Genomic DNA, 17135 nt, shown 5'->3' on the forward strand with positions numbered 1-17135 from the left:
CGACCATAGAGTAATAATTAATCATCAGCTGGTTATTATTTCCACCAGCATCAGTGTTGTATCATCATTACTGGATAAAACATCCCCAAGAAGGGCTGGAAGGGGGGCAATCTACTAATCTACCCTAAATTATAGCCAAGTTCCAACCAAAATAGAGGTCAACATCGCAGTACGTTTCATGACCCTTTAAAATCCCCTAAAGCTTGAGCTCCTCAGGGAGTCCCGATGCTGAAAGGCAGCACAAGAAACCGTTTGATTCAGGTTTCCACCTTCAGGTCATGAAGGCATCATTAGACTCACTCTTCAGCTGACAATAAGACTCAGGGAGGGAAAGTGACTTGCCCAAGGCCATACCACTAGTGAGTGGCAGACAGGAGCTGAACTGAGGTATCTTGTGCCTCAGTTTATCATCCTCTGATCTTCTAAAAATTCTACCTTCAGTTCTATAAAACAACACTAGGCACAGGCACAGATTCTAATTATACAAAAATATATGTGGGACTTCCCTGGTGGCACAGTGGTTAAGAATCCACCTGCCAATGCAGGGGACATGGGTTCGATCCCTGGTCCGGGAAGATCCCACATGCTGCAGAGCAACTAAGTCTATGTGCCACAACGACTGAGTCTGCGCTCCAGAGCCCGCGAGACACAACTACCGAGCCCGCGTGCCACAACTACTGAAGCCCATGCGCCTAGAGCCCATGCTCCACAAGAGAAGCCACCGCAATGAGAAGCCCACACATCGCAATGAACAGTAGCCCCTGTTCGCCGCAATTAGGGCAAGCCCACGCAGCACTGAAGACCCAACGCAGCCAAAAAAAAAAAAAAAAAAAAAAAAAATCAGTGTTGAGCCCTGCTCAGCTTAATGCTGATTCAAGAGAAAGTTAAAAGCCTTAAAAAAAAATTATATATTAAATAGATTTATATATATATATGTATATATATGCCTGTGTATTCATGTATAATGTACCCTTCATATACTATACGTATAGGAAGGTGTTAGCCCGTTAACCAGAGGCAACTTCAACTCCCGAGCTCACGGAGATGAGACCAGTACCTCCATCGCAGAGGAAGTTCTGGCGACAGAGGTTTCCATGTTTTTAATGATAAAATGAAGCTAAATATTCACCACTTAAAATATGCATCATTACTCATTAATTTCTGTTAGCAATCATTCATGTATCCCCTGACCCCCAAATCTACATCGTGCCTCTATGGACCGGTCATTGTGCTAGTCGTGGCGGGCACTCGTTAAACAAGATCGAGAACAAAAAACACAGCGAAATCCCTCTCCGAGGCTGCTTCCCTTCCAAGTTTCCCTCTTCTTGGCAGGAGAGAGAGAGGGGCATCAACACTTAACAGGCCACACTCACCTTTCAAAGAAGTGGCCGTCGATGGGCGGGAACCACTCCAGCATCACAGAGTCGGTCGTGTGGCCCACGATCTGGGGTGCAAGGGCGACAGGCGCCGGCTTCCTGGAGGGCTGCCAGCTCTGGTACACCAGGTCCAGGTAACAGTGCATTCTGGCGACTTGATTGGGCGTGAAGGAGTCAGTGCAGTCGTCATCTGCAAGCGGGCAGAGGGAGAGATAAGAACCTCGCTGCACGGGCGGGCAGGCAAGAGAATGATGATGTCTCCTGGTGGACCGAGAGCCAGCACCCCAGCCCTTGCCAGCTCGGAGTTGGCCTCTTCCAGCGCTCAAGAGTTAATGGTCTGTGAACAAATTAGTGCAGTCATCACTTCTGGAGACAGGTGAGAGGGAACAGGAGGAAGGGGAGGGAGGATAGAACTGAAAAGGCACGTCTGAGCCTGGAGAGGGAGGTCACGGATAAGGACAAGGGCAAGACAAGCTGCTTTCCACGGGGCCCAAATCCCCTGGTCAGTAAGTCACACATTCCCTTATCGGCTCCCTCCCCACCAATCATTCAGCCTCTCTCACTCATCCACTCATTTTCTGGTGTATTCACTCATTCACCCACTCACTCCTGCTTTTACGCACTCACTCGTTCCTTCACTCACGCCTTCGCATTCATTCATCCACTCATTCATTAATTGTGCTGTTTACTGATGCAGTGACACTGGCCTTCAAACAAGCTTTCTGAGCATCGATTCCATAGCCTCTGCTCTAAGCCGAGGGCCAAGGAAACGTAAAACATTCCTGCCCTCAAGGAGCTACCTGCCTAGTTATAGAGTGAAGGTCAGTTCGCTGTGTGGGTCAAGGTGGTCATAAGGCTGTTCAGGTCTGTGACACTGACTACTGATGAAGAGGAGTCGGCACGTTGAGGAGGGCGGAGGAACCGGAGAGGTTTCTGGATGTGGAACTGGAGGGCAACCAGGTTACACAGCTAAGACTGAGAAAGAAAGTGGAGGCATGGCGGGAGGGGGAGCTCAGGCCTGCAGAGCCGATGTGTCCTATGCAGCAAGCACGGGCCAGGAGTCAGGCAGACGCAGAAGCGGTCCAGGCTGAGTGTCCACGGCGGGAATACAAGGACAATGACGCCTCCTGCACAGTGCTATCACCGGGAAATTCCCAGGCATGGGGCACTGTGCTTTGGACACATATAACCCTCCCACTAGTTTTGGAGTAAATACTGTGATTTCTGCATTGTACAGAGGAGGAAATTGAGGCTGAGAGAGGTCTACCTGCTTTTTAAAGAGCACAGAGCTAGGGGCAGATCTGAGATTCGAACCCAGGCAGTCTGGACTCCAAGGCCACGTTTCTAATCCATATGAGAACTTCTTTCTGAGGGTACATGAGACCTTGTCTGGGCAAAGCAGCCTGCAGGTGCTTGATAAACAGGAGTGGAGCCTGAGCCTGAGGGGGGCTGGAATACAATCTCTTAATGTCTTTAGATCTAACGACCTTCAATTCTAGTCTCTCTTTTCTAGGATGCGGAATGAAGGCCACGACCCGAGACTTATCCACACCCGCCCCCCACCCCCCACCCCAAGGAAGGAGCTGGACTCCCATCTCTCCCTCCAACAGCTTTATTCAGCTGCCCCAGGGGCAGAGCAAGGCGCTGTTTTGGCTTGGTTTCCAAAAACACCACTTCCCAGAGGTGTCCGCCTGGTCAGGGTTTCCGCAGCTGGGCCCCAGACGGAGGAGCACGGAGATCGCCAGATCTTAAAACAAACCCGCCACTGGGAGTCCCGCAGCATAAACTCACTTCCCCTTATCAAACAAACAGAAAATAACTTTGGGCAGGTGCTGGGCAGTTGGACATGACCTTGAGAATCCAGCTTTGAGAAGGGACGGGGTACAAGGAGGTTACACACGGAAGCTGCCTCCGATCCCCTTAGCAGTTTTTGACAGTCTCCTTTCCAGCACCCTGGGGAAGTCTTTTATACATTGGGTGTCCTTTGGAAAACACTGTAAAAGAGTGGCTAGTTACACAAATCACTCTCAAGCCCAGATACCCCCATGTAAATCCTTGGATACCAAACGTTCTATGGGTCCCCACTGCCTGGAGAATAGAGTCCAGATGCACTTGATGGTCTAAGAAGCGTTAGATCATCAGGTGTATTTTCCTTTGTTACTATGAACTTTGCACTTCATCCTGAAAGCTCTGGAAAAGCCACTGGATAGGTTACAGGCAGGAGAAGGACATGATGGCTAAGGAAGTAGGGGTTCTGTAGTTAGATTCATGCATGAGGAACCTGGAGTCAGGAATCTGGAGTCAAATGATTTTATGCCCTCAGTGCTTCGGTTTGCCCATCTGTAAAGTGGAGATGATGATGATAACAAGAGTGCTTATGTCAGAACACTGCTGAGGGTTATGAAAAGTGCAACATCAAGAGGTATGACCAATGCTCAGTGAACGCTCACTGCCTCGGGACCGGGAATAGTGCCTGTGTGTGTGCGCGCACGCATATGCACTAAGGTGGGTGAGCGCCGGAAAACCAGAAACAGGAAAAAATAACAGAACGTAAAATCTTCATTCTCTTTGATCTCACAACATCCCATTTAGGAATTCAACAGATCGATACTCATGAACAAACACGAGGGAAAACATAGGTACAAGGATGTCTTTTGAAGCATCATTTACATAGTAAAAATATTAGAAATAACACATCCGTCTGTCAATAGGGGGATGACTCTGTACCTGGAGGCACATGCACAGAAGAGAATTCTAGTCAGTCATTTCCAAAACAAGGAAGTAACTTTAAAACTCAGGTCCCTTGTGTGTAAATTGGGGACACTTAAATCAACCCCACTACTTAGAGTTGTGGTGTGGACTCCACGAGCTGCAATGTGTAAAGCATTTATCAAGATGAATGAAGAAGAAAAACTGCAATGTTTTTCCTCTCTACATTCTGATTTGTCTGCTTTTCTTCCCCCAAAGAAGCATATTTTCCTTTTCTAACTTAAACATTAGCCGTTTCCATGTCTGTCAATAAAAAGTTTGAAAAATGGACAGGTGATAGAACCTGGTAGGAGAACAGAACTGTACCTGAACTTTAAAGCTTTAGTCGGAAAATGTCCCTCCCAGGGTAGATCGCTTAGAGGCTGAACTGCTACCAGAATCTTGGGTGAGGTACGGGTTTCTGTTTATCATAAAGGCTCTGCCTCAATTAGCTAACGTCTCGGGTCAGCCCCTCTTAGCTTTCTGCCATCACAGGCTTTCCCTCCTGATATCCGTGGCCACTTGATCCTTGTGTCTAGGACCAGCCAAGCCATCTTGTTCTTCTGTCCCCACGTTGTCCCCAAGCAGAAAGGACTTTGGGGGGATTTCAGTATTCTGGGGGCCTGCACCAGTCCCCATGCTCTTGAAGTTGTGCCCTGAGTTTTCTAATCAAACTCTGCTCTCAAGAACAATTTCCATCCGTAACCGGAAGGGCACAGAGCATGGAGGTTCAGGGCCTCCGCTCCCCGTGGAGCCTCGGGCACAATGCTGACCCCTGACAGCCTCATTTCTACCCGCTGTAAAATAAGGAATCGTGATGCTAACTGCTTCCTACAGCTGATGAAAGCATTTAACAAGCTAACCCATTTCTAGTGCGTGAATAACTGAGTTGCCCTTTGTAAAAGTCTCTGCTTTTTTGTTGTTTTAAAAATAATGATAATGATAATGACAGCAACAGCAGTTAAGTGATTATATTCACTGTAGAGCATTTGGAATGTGCTTAGAATATTGCAAAGAAACAAACGCTACTGTAAACATTACCTAAAGATAATACAATTAATATCTAGAATACACATATATGTATGTGTAGATGGACGTGAATATCTACAGTGAATTTCTGTAATTCTTATCACAAACATCATATATATAATTGTGATGATATATGATATAAATTCCAGGTCTTACACTATACATTAGGCTCTGGGCTGTTTTCACGCTAAACTGAACAAATAATCCTACTAATTGTCACTTATTGAGCACGAGTTATAGTACCAAGGACAGATCTAAAGCCTTCACCTGTACAATCTCACCTACTGTCATGCAAGGTAAGGGTGATTAACCTCCATGGTATCCATGAAGTAACAGGCCCAGAGAGAAGTAACTTGCCTGAGGTCAAAGGCTAGCACACAGAGGATTCAAGTTGGTCCCCACACTCCACACTTCGCACTCTGAACCACTAGGTTACTCTGCTTTGTGGTCCTCAGCCATCTGCTATGCATCCTCAGTGATCACAGAACGTTCTATCATATAGGTACCTTGTGATTTACTTCAGCAACCCATTCTCTTTGGACTTGTAGGAAGCTTCTGTTTTTTCACACGTATAAAAGCACTTCTTTTCTATGCTTGGCAGACAGTAAATGTCTAATTAATATTTGGAGAATAAACATTGCTCAGAACATTTTTAGGACTAAACCTTTAAACACATCAACTGATTTATTTCCTTAGGATATACTTCTTAGAGGTGGGACTTCTGGGTCAAAACGTATGTGCATATTAAAAGAAACACACAGAACAACGGAGACAAGACACTTGCTCCCAAAGGGCGGGGAAGGCCTGGTTTCCACACTCTTGAGGAGGCAGGGCCTGGAGGGTCCTCTTGGTTGGCTCCCTATGGCCTATTACGTTCAGGAAGTAAAATCTGAGCTGCTGCCCTTCTATCTGCCTGGGGATTATCCAACAGCTCAACGTGACCACACTCACCCGGTGCTCGACCTGGCTTGCCCCATCACCTGCCTGGTGTCTGCTTAATCTGAGCAATTGGGACTCTCTTAAACTTCCCCAGTATCAGAAAGGGAGCCAAATAATTCTTGCTTAAATGCAGGCTCTGCAATAGAAGGCATGCCTTGTTTTTTCTGTGTGACCCTGGGAAAGTGACTTAAACTCCCTAAGCCACACTTTCTACATCTGAAAAATGGGTGCAATAGTAACAGCATTTACTCCATTGGGTTATTTTGAGGATTCAATGAGACAAGCCTAAGAAGTGTTTCCCACAGCGTCTGGCATGCCACAGGTACTCAGTAATTTCTGTAGACCTGTCACCAGCCATGTTCAATTAATTAAAATTACTTAGGACTAACAATTCAGTTCCTCAGTCTCACTGGCCGTGCTTCAAGGGTTCAACAGCCACAAGCGGCTAACGGCTACCATACAGGGCAGCGCAGACACAGAACACATACAGCTCTGCAGCAAGTTGGAGGACCCAGGAAGGAAGGAACTCGGAGCAGCTGAGCCGGCAAGGTCTCCACCCTCTTGCCTTGACTGCAAACCCCCTGTGCATTGCTCTCCCCAGCCCTGAGAACCCGATCCTGGTCTGCATTTTGAATTTCATCCAGCTGCTTTTGTCACCTCATCTATCAGAGATCCTAAGGAAAACAAACATTTCAAAGTTCGTGGTTGCCTTGAATATGCTTTTGCGGGTGTAAGTTTGTTATCGTAGCTCAGTGAATTAGTTCTGCTGTTAATGGGTCACTGAGCTGAGGGGTTCCTTTAAAAAAACAACATTAAATCAATCACCCTTTAGATCTGTACAAAGGGGAACAAAAAAAGATTTAGTTTATGGGGGTCTGGTAGCTAGTGGCAGCTCCTGACCCCTAAGAGGCCGGCAAACTTCCAAACTCATGTTATTGTTTATTTTCCATGTGCATTGAGCTGGCCAAGGAAAGGTGCTATAGAAATGGAACGAAAGCAGGGCCCTGTGAGAGGACAGGGCACCGGATGTGAGATGCAGGCTTGGCTGGGAATGGGAGCCCAGCAGGAATCTGCTTTTGAGGAAATACCCAGTACTCGGGTCTTTTTTAGAGACCCAAACCTAAGGACCGTTTACGGTGCCAAGGGTAGGCACTGACCCTTCAAGAGACCTCAGGTGTGAACTGTAAGAACCTTAAACTGGAGAGGCCCCCAGAGGTCATCAGCCCAAATGGGAAACCAGGAAGACCCACGGACAATCATTGAATTCATTGGGTCTCAGGAGGGAAATCCTCTCTTCAAATGCAATGTGAGGCAAAACTCCAACAGAAACGGAAAACTGTGGGAAGGGGGCTCCCCTGGTTCAAGCAGAGATGGAGGCCTAGAGGCACACAGCCGCTCAGGGCAGCCCCCCGAGGCGTATCTGTGGGACAGAGCTCGAAAGCCACCCAAAGTGCTCAATAACCCACTCGGCCATCAGCTAGGTCTCATTTGAAGAGAGGCATGAGAGTAAACGAGAAAAAAAAATACTTGGAGTCACCAAAATAAACAAGCAGCTCATGCAGCTCAATATCAAAAAAACAAACAACCCAATCCAACAATGGGCAGAAGACCTAAATAGACATTTCTCCAAAGAAGATATACAGATTGCCAACAAACACATGAAAGGATGCTCAGCATCACTAATCATTAGGGAAATGCAAATCAAAACTACAATGAGGTATCACCTCATACTAGCGGTCAGAAAGGCCACCATCAAAAAATCTACAAACATATATACAATGGAATATTACTCAGCCAGAAAAAGGAACGAAACTGGGTCATTTGTTGAGACGTGGATGGATCTAGAGACTCATACGGAGTGAAGTAAGTCAGAAAGAGAAAAACAAATATTGTATATTAACGCATATATGTGGACCCTAGAAAAATGTACAGATGAACCGGTTTGCAGGGCAGAAACTGAGACACAGATGTAGAGAACAAATGTATGGCCACCAAGGGGGGAAAGCAGTAGGGGTGGTGGTGGTGGTGTGCTGAATTGGGCGATTGGGATTGACACGTATACACTGATGTGTATAAAATTGATGACTAATAAGGACCTGCTGTATAAAAAATATAAATAAAATAAAATTCAAAAATTAAAAAAAAAATCAACAAACAATAAATGCTGGAGTGGGTGTGGAGAAAAGGGAACCTTCCTGCACTGTTGGTGGGAATGTAAATTGATACAGCCACTATGGAGAACAGTATGGAGGTTCCTTAAAAAACTAAAAATAGAACTACCATACGACCCAGCAATCCCACTACTGGGCATATACCCTGAGAAAACCATCATTCAAAAAGAGTCATGTACCACAGTGTTCATTGCAGCTCTATTTACAGTAGCCAAGACATGGAAGCAACCTAAGTGTCCATCAACAGATGAATGGATGAAGAAGATGTGGCACATATATACAATGGAATATTACTCAGCCATAAAAAAGAAATGAAACTGAGTTATTTGTAGTGAGGTGGATGGACCTACAGTCTGTCATACAGAGTGAAGTAAGTCAGAAACAGAAAAACAAATACCATGTGCTAACACATATATATGAATCTAAAAAAAAAAAAAAAAGTGGTTCTGATGAACCTAGGGGCAGGACAGGAATAAAGACACAGACGTAGAGAATGGACTTGAGGACACGGGGAGGGGGAAGGGTGAGCTGGGACGAAGTGAGAGAATGGCATGGACATATACACACTACCAAATGTAAAATAGATAGCTAGTGGGAAGCAGCCACATAGCACAGGGATATCAGCTCAGTGCTCTGTGACCACCTACAGGGGTGGGATAGGGAGGGTGGGAGGGAGACGCAAGAGGGAGGAGATATGGGGATATATGTATATGTATAGCTGATTCACTTTGTTTTACAGCAGCAACTAACACAACAATGGAAAGCAATTATACTCCAATAAAGATGTTAAAAAAATAAAATAAAATAAAATTAGAGATTTAACTAAGCAATTCCATTGTAAAAAAAAACAAAACAAAAACCTTTGAGTCAGATGTGCGACCTGGGGCCAAAGACTTCAGTCAGCCTATGGATTGTACTGTCACCTATGAAATGGTGATAGCTCCTACCTCATAGGTTTCTTGTGAGAATTAAATAAGATGGTGTATATTAAAGTCCTTTATGAACAGTAAGCTTTTTTACAAGTAGAAATATTATTATTGATAAGAATCAATTTTATATGCCTGTTATTACAGAATTTATTCATTTTCCTCCCCTCCTGCGTTTCTCTTTCCCTTCTTCCCTCCTTCCTCCCTTTCTTCTTAACAAACATTTTTAAAGCACAAGGCCCTGTGCTAGGTACTGAGAATACAGTGATGTATTTAGGGGCAAGCTCTGCCTTCACAGAGCTCGCTTGTTTTGGTTGGTGGAAAGGAACACTTAAGTTGAATATTATAATAGAATTGGATGCTGGGCTACCATGTGCAACTTTGCAGGTGGTGCCTTACCCAAAAGCTCTTGGTTAGGCGGCCAGTAGTGAGGGCTGTGACTGCCCTAAGGAAGGGAAATCTTTTTCTGATTTGCCAAAGATGTTATAAGGGCTGGAAGTGGCCTTGATATACACTAAAAGGAAGTACAGGGCATCCTAGAATCCAAAGAATGAGTCTTTAACGCTGTTACTGATGGTATGAAAAAGGGCTTTGAAAGGATATATGCAGTTAGGAGAAAAACATAACCAACTTATGTAATAATTTCATATTTGCAAAAGCACTCTATTTTTTTCTATAATAAAACACTAAAGGAGCATGTGAGAGTTCTGTGTTTTTAAAAAAGTTTCAAAGAAATAAATAAATAAAGTTTCAAGCACCACCAATTTAGAAAACTACAGCTGCAAAACTAGGAGGAACCTTGGAGGTCAGTTCCAAAGATTCCACTTTCTTGAGAAAAGCGGGACCCAGAGAGGGCATGTGACAGACCCCAAGGCATTAGGTGGCCCTGTGGCAGAGCTGCGCCTTCTGCGCAGGTTTCCCTACTTTCAGTCCTGGTGAGCTGCCTGAAGTATCTTTCTGAGGAGCCCTCGGATACAACATCTTCCTTGTATCCACGAGGTGCTCATGGAAGGAATATTATCTTGATTATTTGGGATAAGGAATTGTTGGGATGAAGAAATCTCAGAAAAGGCAAGCAGCTTGCTCGAGGCTTCTCTGAGCCAGGACCAGAGGCCACGTCTGACACCCAGCCCCGTGCACCCTGCAGAGTGTGGGCCTTACCTGCATAGCTCATGAAGTTGCTGTAAGGAGTGTTGAAGAAGCTGTTAAAGCCACAGGTGTCATTCCCTGGCCCCGGGTCACCGCAGAACTTGTGCTTTGGGGCTGGGTTGGTGTCACTGCAGAGGTCTCCGGTCTCAAAGGAGGGCTCTGTCTCCATGCAGGGGTCACTGCAAGATTGGATTTCTGAGATGCCTCGGAAGATGTGATAGAGGCCCAGGCTGTGCCCGATCTCATGGATCATGGTGTGGGTGTGCCCAGGAATGCCATAGAAAGATGGATTCAAGACAATGCCACCTGCAAGGGGAAAGCCAGAGGATTAGGCAAACTGGGCACTCTGCTTCCTGATGCAGGTATCCCCAGATCAACCAAGGGTAAATGGGGTGCTGCCCAAAGTAACCACAGGCTTCTCCACCCTATGACTCCACTGCTGAGAGCTGTTGCGACTTGCGGTGTTAATCACTGATTGAGTAGAAAGGAGTCTCAAGTCATTTTGTGCAATCCCTTCATTTTTCAGTTGAAAACACCGATGCCTAAAAACGTGAGGCAACTTAACCAAGGGGATTTCAAACTACTTAGACGAAGGGGCGTAATTAGAATTCAAGGACTTTGATTTCTGGGCTGGCCAGCGTTTCAGCTGCAACTTCTTAGGAAGCGTGGCATGCCCTGGTTCACAAACACTCTACAGGCATTTGCTTACATGAAGCCCTCATGGCGAGACACCTCGGTTCCGGTTCTCATTTTGCCTTCACTAACTCTGTGAAGTTGAGCAAATCGCTTGCCATCTCTGAATCCCGTTTCTGCAGCTCTGTGCCCTCTGAGAGTGAATATTCATGAAGTCCAGCACCATGGCGCGCTCACCATTATAACACTGGTCAAAACAGCCACTGTTTCTTGAGCATTCGTTATGTATCCTCAGGCTCTGTGCTCAGTGTCTAATGTGTATAATCACACTGAGTCCTCTCACAACCCAGTAAGAGGGGCACTGACTCACAGAGAGGTGAAGTAACTGGCCCATGATCGAATTAGTAAATGGGGAGCTGGAATCTGAATCCAAGATCCTTGGGTTCCAGAGCCAGGGATCTTAATCTGAGTCCTACTGCTGATGCTCACCACAGGGTCCAGAAGATGGCATCTCATTAAATGTATGTTGAATATTTGCTGAATGCCGACCCAATTAAAGATGTTTTGTGAGGCCTAAGTAATCACGCGTAGGCAGCCGGCACAGCACCTGACACACAGCAGGTGCCCTACTTACTGTCTAACCACGTGCTCCTCCAGGTGTAGCTCAAGAACGAGCAGCACCGGCATCACCTGGAGGGTGACTAAAAACGCAGACTCTTAGGCCCCACCCCAGACCTACAGAAGCAGAGCGAGTACTTTAACAACAGCCCCAGAGGACCCGCCTGTGCGTTCCTCATCTACCCCACGTCTTAAAAGATGGGGCTTTGCTTCACTTGGGCAGATAGATGGACCAGACGTCAGGAAAATCAATGGATAGCATGGCTCTATGTTCATTTTTAGGCACTGGAGAAATACATACAGGCTGGCAGAGAGATATTTCAACTGGAAAATCCAAGTGTGGGGAATTTCCTGGCGGTCCAGCGGTTAAGACTCGGTGCTTTCATTGCTGGGGGCGCAGGTTCGATCCCTGTTCGGGTAACTGAGATCTCACAAGCCACGCGGGGTGGCCAAAGAAAAAAGAAGGAAATCCAAGTGTGTTTAAGGGAAGGTTAAGATGCAAGTCTGAGCAACCTGCAAGCAGTGACTGTGTGCAGAGCAGGATCTTATGAAAGAATGGAGAGGAGCCAGGGCCGTGCTGATTTGTGCTGGCAAGCCTGGAGCAGGCATGGGGGTAGTTTTATCTCGGACTGAACTGCTGGGAGGGCGAGGCTGCTCAGCCATGGGGCTCATGGAGTCTATTAATTCTGAACTGCTCAGAGCCTTCCAGCACAAAGATAAAGATGTACGAGAGGATGTGTGGGGCTGTGTGCACGCGCGTGTCTATGTGAGAAGGGGGAGGCAGAGGCAGGGAGGAAGAGAAATTGAGACAGGAAATCTCTCTCAATTATTTTCTGTCAATCATAATATGAAACATAATCACCTTCCCACCCAAGGCTTTTTCCAGGGATCGTGGCATAACAGCAGGAAAAGAGGGTAAAATATATATATATATGGTTCTAATAAATTGGGTTTGATTGGGCCTACTGCAGAGGAGTTGCTTATGATCAAGATATCTCAGGATGGGGAGACGGCAGCCTGGAGGCCAGCTGGAATTAGCTTGACATGGATTGCAATCTTCATTCTGTCTTGCACTGGCTGTGTCATCTTGGGAAAGTGACTTTGCATCTCTGGCGTGCTCTAAAATAAACAGCTACGATAGAGAGCGCCAATGCTTCTCTGTCTTTCCATGAAGCTTTAACATTGAGGTAAACGGGGAATGGGAGGCTGGCAGGACCCCTCAGGTATTTCCGGGGATAATGACAGGATTGCAGACTTAATGTCCAGCCTGGCTCTGTCTGTTTCACCTCATCCCCTCCCAACGCTCCCCTTTTCACAGAGCGACAGCACAGAGCTTGCGCCCTGTTCCACTGCTTCTCTTAAAAGGTGACATAGCTGGAGGCTGACATCATCCTGAAATCCTATAACATGCTATGGATTTATAGCCTTCTGTATTCCTGGTCCTGAGCCAGTCTCTGAGATTCACGGTATTATCAGGAGTATTTCTCTCTAATTTTAGAAGCCTGCTGTTCAACCCTGCTAAAACTCTGATCATGACGCTTTTGGTTGATTTTCCAAGAGGACAGAATTTCAGCACTGAGAAGGGTCCTTGGAGACCCTCTAAGTCTAACCTATTCCTTTAAAATCTGAAGAAATTGAGACCTGGAGAAGGAAAGAGTCTTGCCTAAGGCCATCCCGTTAAGTCACAGCTAAGAACAACCATGTATTTTGGCCCTGAACCAGCAAAATTACCATACACCATGTTAGGCATGTGACACGAGCTAATCAGCTTCAGCTTGCCTTAGCTGCACACTCTCTTTTGCCTCGCCCGTGTCTGTCTAGGTCTGCCTGTCTATCTGTCTACCCACCCATCATCTATCTCAGGGTTTCTCAACAACAGCACTACTGGTATTCTGGGCTGGATAATTCTTTACTGTGGGTATTGGAGGAGATCTAGCAGCATCGCTGGCCTCTACCCACTAGATGCCAGTAGCATTCCCCCATTTGTAAAATCCAAAATGTTCTCTAGACATTGTCAAGTGTCTCCTAGGGCATAAAAATCCACCCAGTTAGAACCACTGGATATTTATTTTTGTTTCTATCTATTTACACAACCACACATATGTGTGTGTGCACACACACAGACACACAAATTGGTTTCACTCTCTTAAAAACAACTAGGAAAAGACGGTGGTCTGGAGGGAACTCAGTCTAGAGTTTGACTCAACACAACTTTATTGTTTGAAGTTGCAGAGTCCCTTATCTCCAAGATATTGTGGATTTAGAGCAGCTGCTGGACTCTGGCTGTATCACCAGGAGACCAGACAGGCCTGAGGAAAGATCCAGCACCATCACTCTGCTGAGCCCTAACATTCTCAGATGAAGGTACTCACTGAGTCATCACTATTCACTGGTGTACATAATAGGAACATTCTGACAAGGGGAAAAGAGCCAAATCAATGGCAGTGCCCTCAGTCAATGGAACATTATGTGGCTGTTAAAAAATATCTTGTCTTTAGAGAACTGGACATAACCTAGAGAGATGTTTTCCTCTTGTGATGTTAAATGAAAAAAAGTTGGGTGGGAAGTCATTCTGAAGACTGTTCAACGTGGGAAAATGTAGATAGCATAATACTAAGTGAAAAAAAAGAATATTAAGTGAAAAAGAAGACATGCACGTATGCTGGGATTTCAAATACGCACAAGCTGAAAAGCGCATGTCTACCTACAGGCGTGTATTGGAAGAGAGCATGGGAAAATTAAAGAACAACGTTTGCTTACAGGGCCTGGTTCAGAAACCACTGTCATTTCTGACTTTTGGTGACTGGTTTGTGTAAACGTCTGTCTTGTTTATGGATTTGAATAATTTGAATGTAAGAAGAGCTCCTGGTGGTGTTGCTGGGTGGAATATGGAGGAACGGGGAGTTCTTACGAACTCTCTCTTGCCTCTTTGGCATCTTTCAAGTCAACCCATCACTGGCTGGGCCAGCGCAATGTGGTTACTAGGTAGAGAAGATATCTGCATGAACTAAGAGGCAGGGGGTATAAAGAGAAAGCAACAGATGGAGGGAGCTGGAAATTTAAATTCCAGTTGTGGTTCTGCTGCTGATTTGTGACCTTGGATAAGTCCCATTCCCTCTCTGGATCTTAAGTTTCTCCATTGGTAGAACAGGATTAATAACGTTGTGATATTTCTCAAAGCATCACTTGATGTGTGAAAGATAAGGAATGCTAAAGAGTTTTGAAAAATTAAAAAGTGATAAGTAAATAGGTTGTTCACCATCATCACTACCATGATCTCCATCATCATCATCCTTACTACTAAACGTATTCCTGTACTAATCCAATTTCTTCCTGAAGAAGTTTCTAATTCTCACCTAAATGCATTAGGGCCTCCTTGTCCCACGGCCAAGTTGCTACTCCTGCCAATTCCTCCTCCGAGGAGTTTGCAAAGAAGATATTGAGGTGTGTTGATCCATCCAGTCTAAGAATGTTCTTCAGCTCATTAACATCCAAGTATGCTCTGTAAGAGAAAAAGAACCTTGGCTGTCATCACCATCCAAAAAAGGTAGTATTCAAATAACAGGTACTCCCAAATTAATTGAGTCACGATGTGCCAGGCACTTGGCTAAGCATTTTATAAACATCGTCTCACTGACTGCCTCCAATAATCTTCTATGGTAAGTGAGATAATCCCATTTTACAGATGAAAAAATTAAGTCCTTGTGAGTTTAAGAAACTTGAAGACTGCTCAGCTTATAAACAATAGCAGAGTTCAGTTTAAAACCTAGATTTATCTCAAGTCAACATCTGTGCCCCTAAGGACTCTGCTATATGGACTGAGGATAGGGCAACATAATGTGGATATAGACTGAGAACAGACCATGGAAGAGATAACATGTATTCTAGCCTTGGCGTCTTCCCAACTTCATTCATTCACTATGGACCTCGGACCACGTATTTGGCAAATACAAAGCTGTCCCAGGAGGCCTACTTTGCATCTCTACTCAAACCTTGCAAGGAGGTGTTATTACTCTGTTCTCAAGATAAGCAACATGTGGTCCAAAGTGATGAAACAGGTTGCCCGAAGTTGCAGAACTGGGTTTCAAGGCCAATTCTGTCTAGCTTGGAAACGTATGCTCTTTACGCTGGGGCGTGATCTGCCTCCCGTGGATGATTCTGCATTCTGTAAGCCTCTATTTCTTTGTCCATAAAATAGGCTAAGGGATATGGCATTTGGGGTAGCTGCCATTGTAGATATTTAGAATATAGACTGACATGTTCGGAAAGTAAATTAATTCCCCACGCTACGATCATCAGCTCTTTAATACACCGAACAAACATATGTTGGAGAGAGAAAGAAATGGCCTTTGGAAAGAGACTGGCATATCCTAGGCGCACAATAAATAAGACCGCTTCCCTTGTGGAGTGTGATTCTCCGATCAGAATAGGAATGATACAGCTTTGGGTCAGTCACAGGCATATTATTATTTTTTAACCTCTTTATTGGAGTATAATTGCTTTACAACGGTGTGCTAGTTTCTGCTGTATAACAAAGTGAATCAGCTATACGTATACATACATCCCCATATCTCCTCCCTCTTGCATATCCCTCCCACCCTCCCTATCCCTCCCCTCTAGGTGGTCACAAAGCACCGAGCTGATCTCCCTGTGCTATGCGGCTGCTTCCCACTAGCTATCTATTTTAGATTTGGTAGCGTATATATGTCCATGCCACTGTCTCACTTCGTCCCAGCTTACCCTTCCCCCTCCCCGTGTCCTCAAGTCCACTCTCTACATCTGTGTCTTTATTCCTGTCCTGTCCCTAGGTTCTTCAGAACCTTTTTTTCTCTTTTTTTTTAGATTCCATATATATGTGTTAGTATACGGTATTTGTTTTTCTGTTTCTGACTTACTTCACTCTGTATGACAGACTCTAGGTCCATCCACCTCACTACAAATAACTGTTTCATTTCTTTTTTATGGCTGAGTAATATTCCACTGTATATATGTGCCACGTCTTCTTTAACCATTCATCTGTCGATGGACACTTAGGTTGCTTCCATGTCCTGGCTATTGTTAAATAGAGTTGCAATGAACACTGTGGTACATGACTCTTTTTGAATTATGGTTTTCTCAGGGTATATGCCCAGTAGTGGGATTGCTGGGTCGTATGGTAGTTCTATTTTTAGTGTTTTAAGGAACCTCCATACTGTTCTCCATAGTGGCTGTATCAGTTTACATTCCCACCAACAGTGCAAGAGGGTCCACACCCTCTCCAGCATTTATTGTTTGTAGACTTTTTGATGATGGCCATTCTGAATGGTGTGAGGTGATACCTCACTGTAGTTTTGATTTGCATTTCTCTAATGATTAGTGATGTCGAGCATCCTTTCTTGTGTTTGTTGGCACTCTGTATATCTTCTTTGGAGAAATGTCTATTTAGGTCTTCTGCCCATTTTTGGATTGGGTTGTTTTTTTGATATTGAGCTGCATGAGCTGCTTGTAAATTTTGGAGATTAATCCTTTGTCAGTTGCTTCATTTGCAAATATTTTCTCCTATTCTG

At 45.1% G+C, this 17135-nt stretch overlaps 1 protein-coding gene across 1 annotated transcript in view; it reads right to left on the reverse strand.

The window, feature by feature from the left end:
- The window catches only part of PAPPA (pappalysin 1), a gene marked incomplete at both ends in the record, with an annotated part of 250394 nt that overhangs the window by 179164 nt on the left and 54095 nt on the right, over positions 1 to 17135 (reverse strand). The window contains 3 exons of the mRNA XM_082655786.1: positions 1374 to 1566; positions 10351 to 10644; positions 14946 to 15091. Of these exons, the coding sequence (XP_082511912.1) occupies positions 1374 to 1566; positions 10351 to 10644; positions 14946 to 15091 (633 nt within the window). The remainder of the gene's footprint in view (positions 1 to 1373; positions 1567 to 10350; positions 10645 to 14945; positions 15092 to 17135) is intronic.

This window comes from Grampus griseus, assembly GCF_964374135.1.
Source record: "Grampus griseus genome assembly, chromosome: 6".
Classification (NCBI taxonomy): Eukaryota; Metazoa; Chordata; class Mammalia; order Artiodactyla; family Delphinidae; genus Grampus; species Grampus griseus.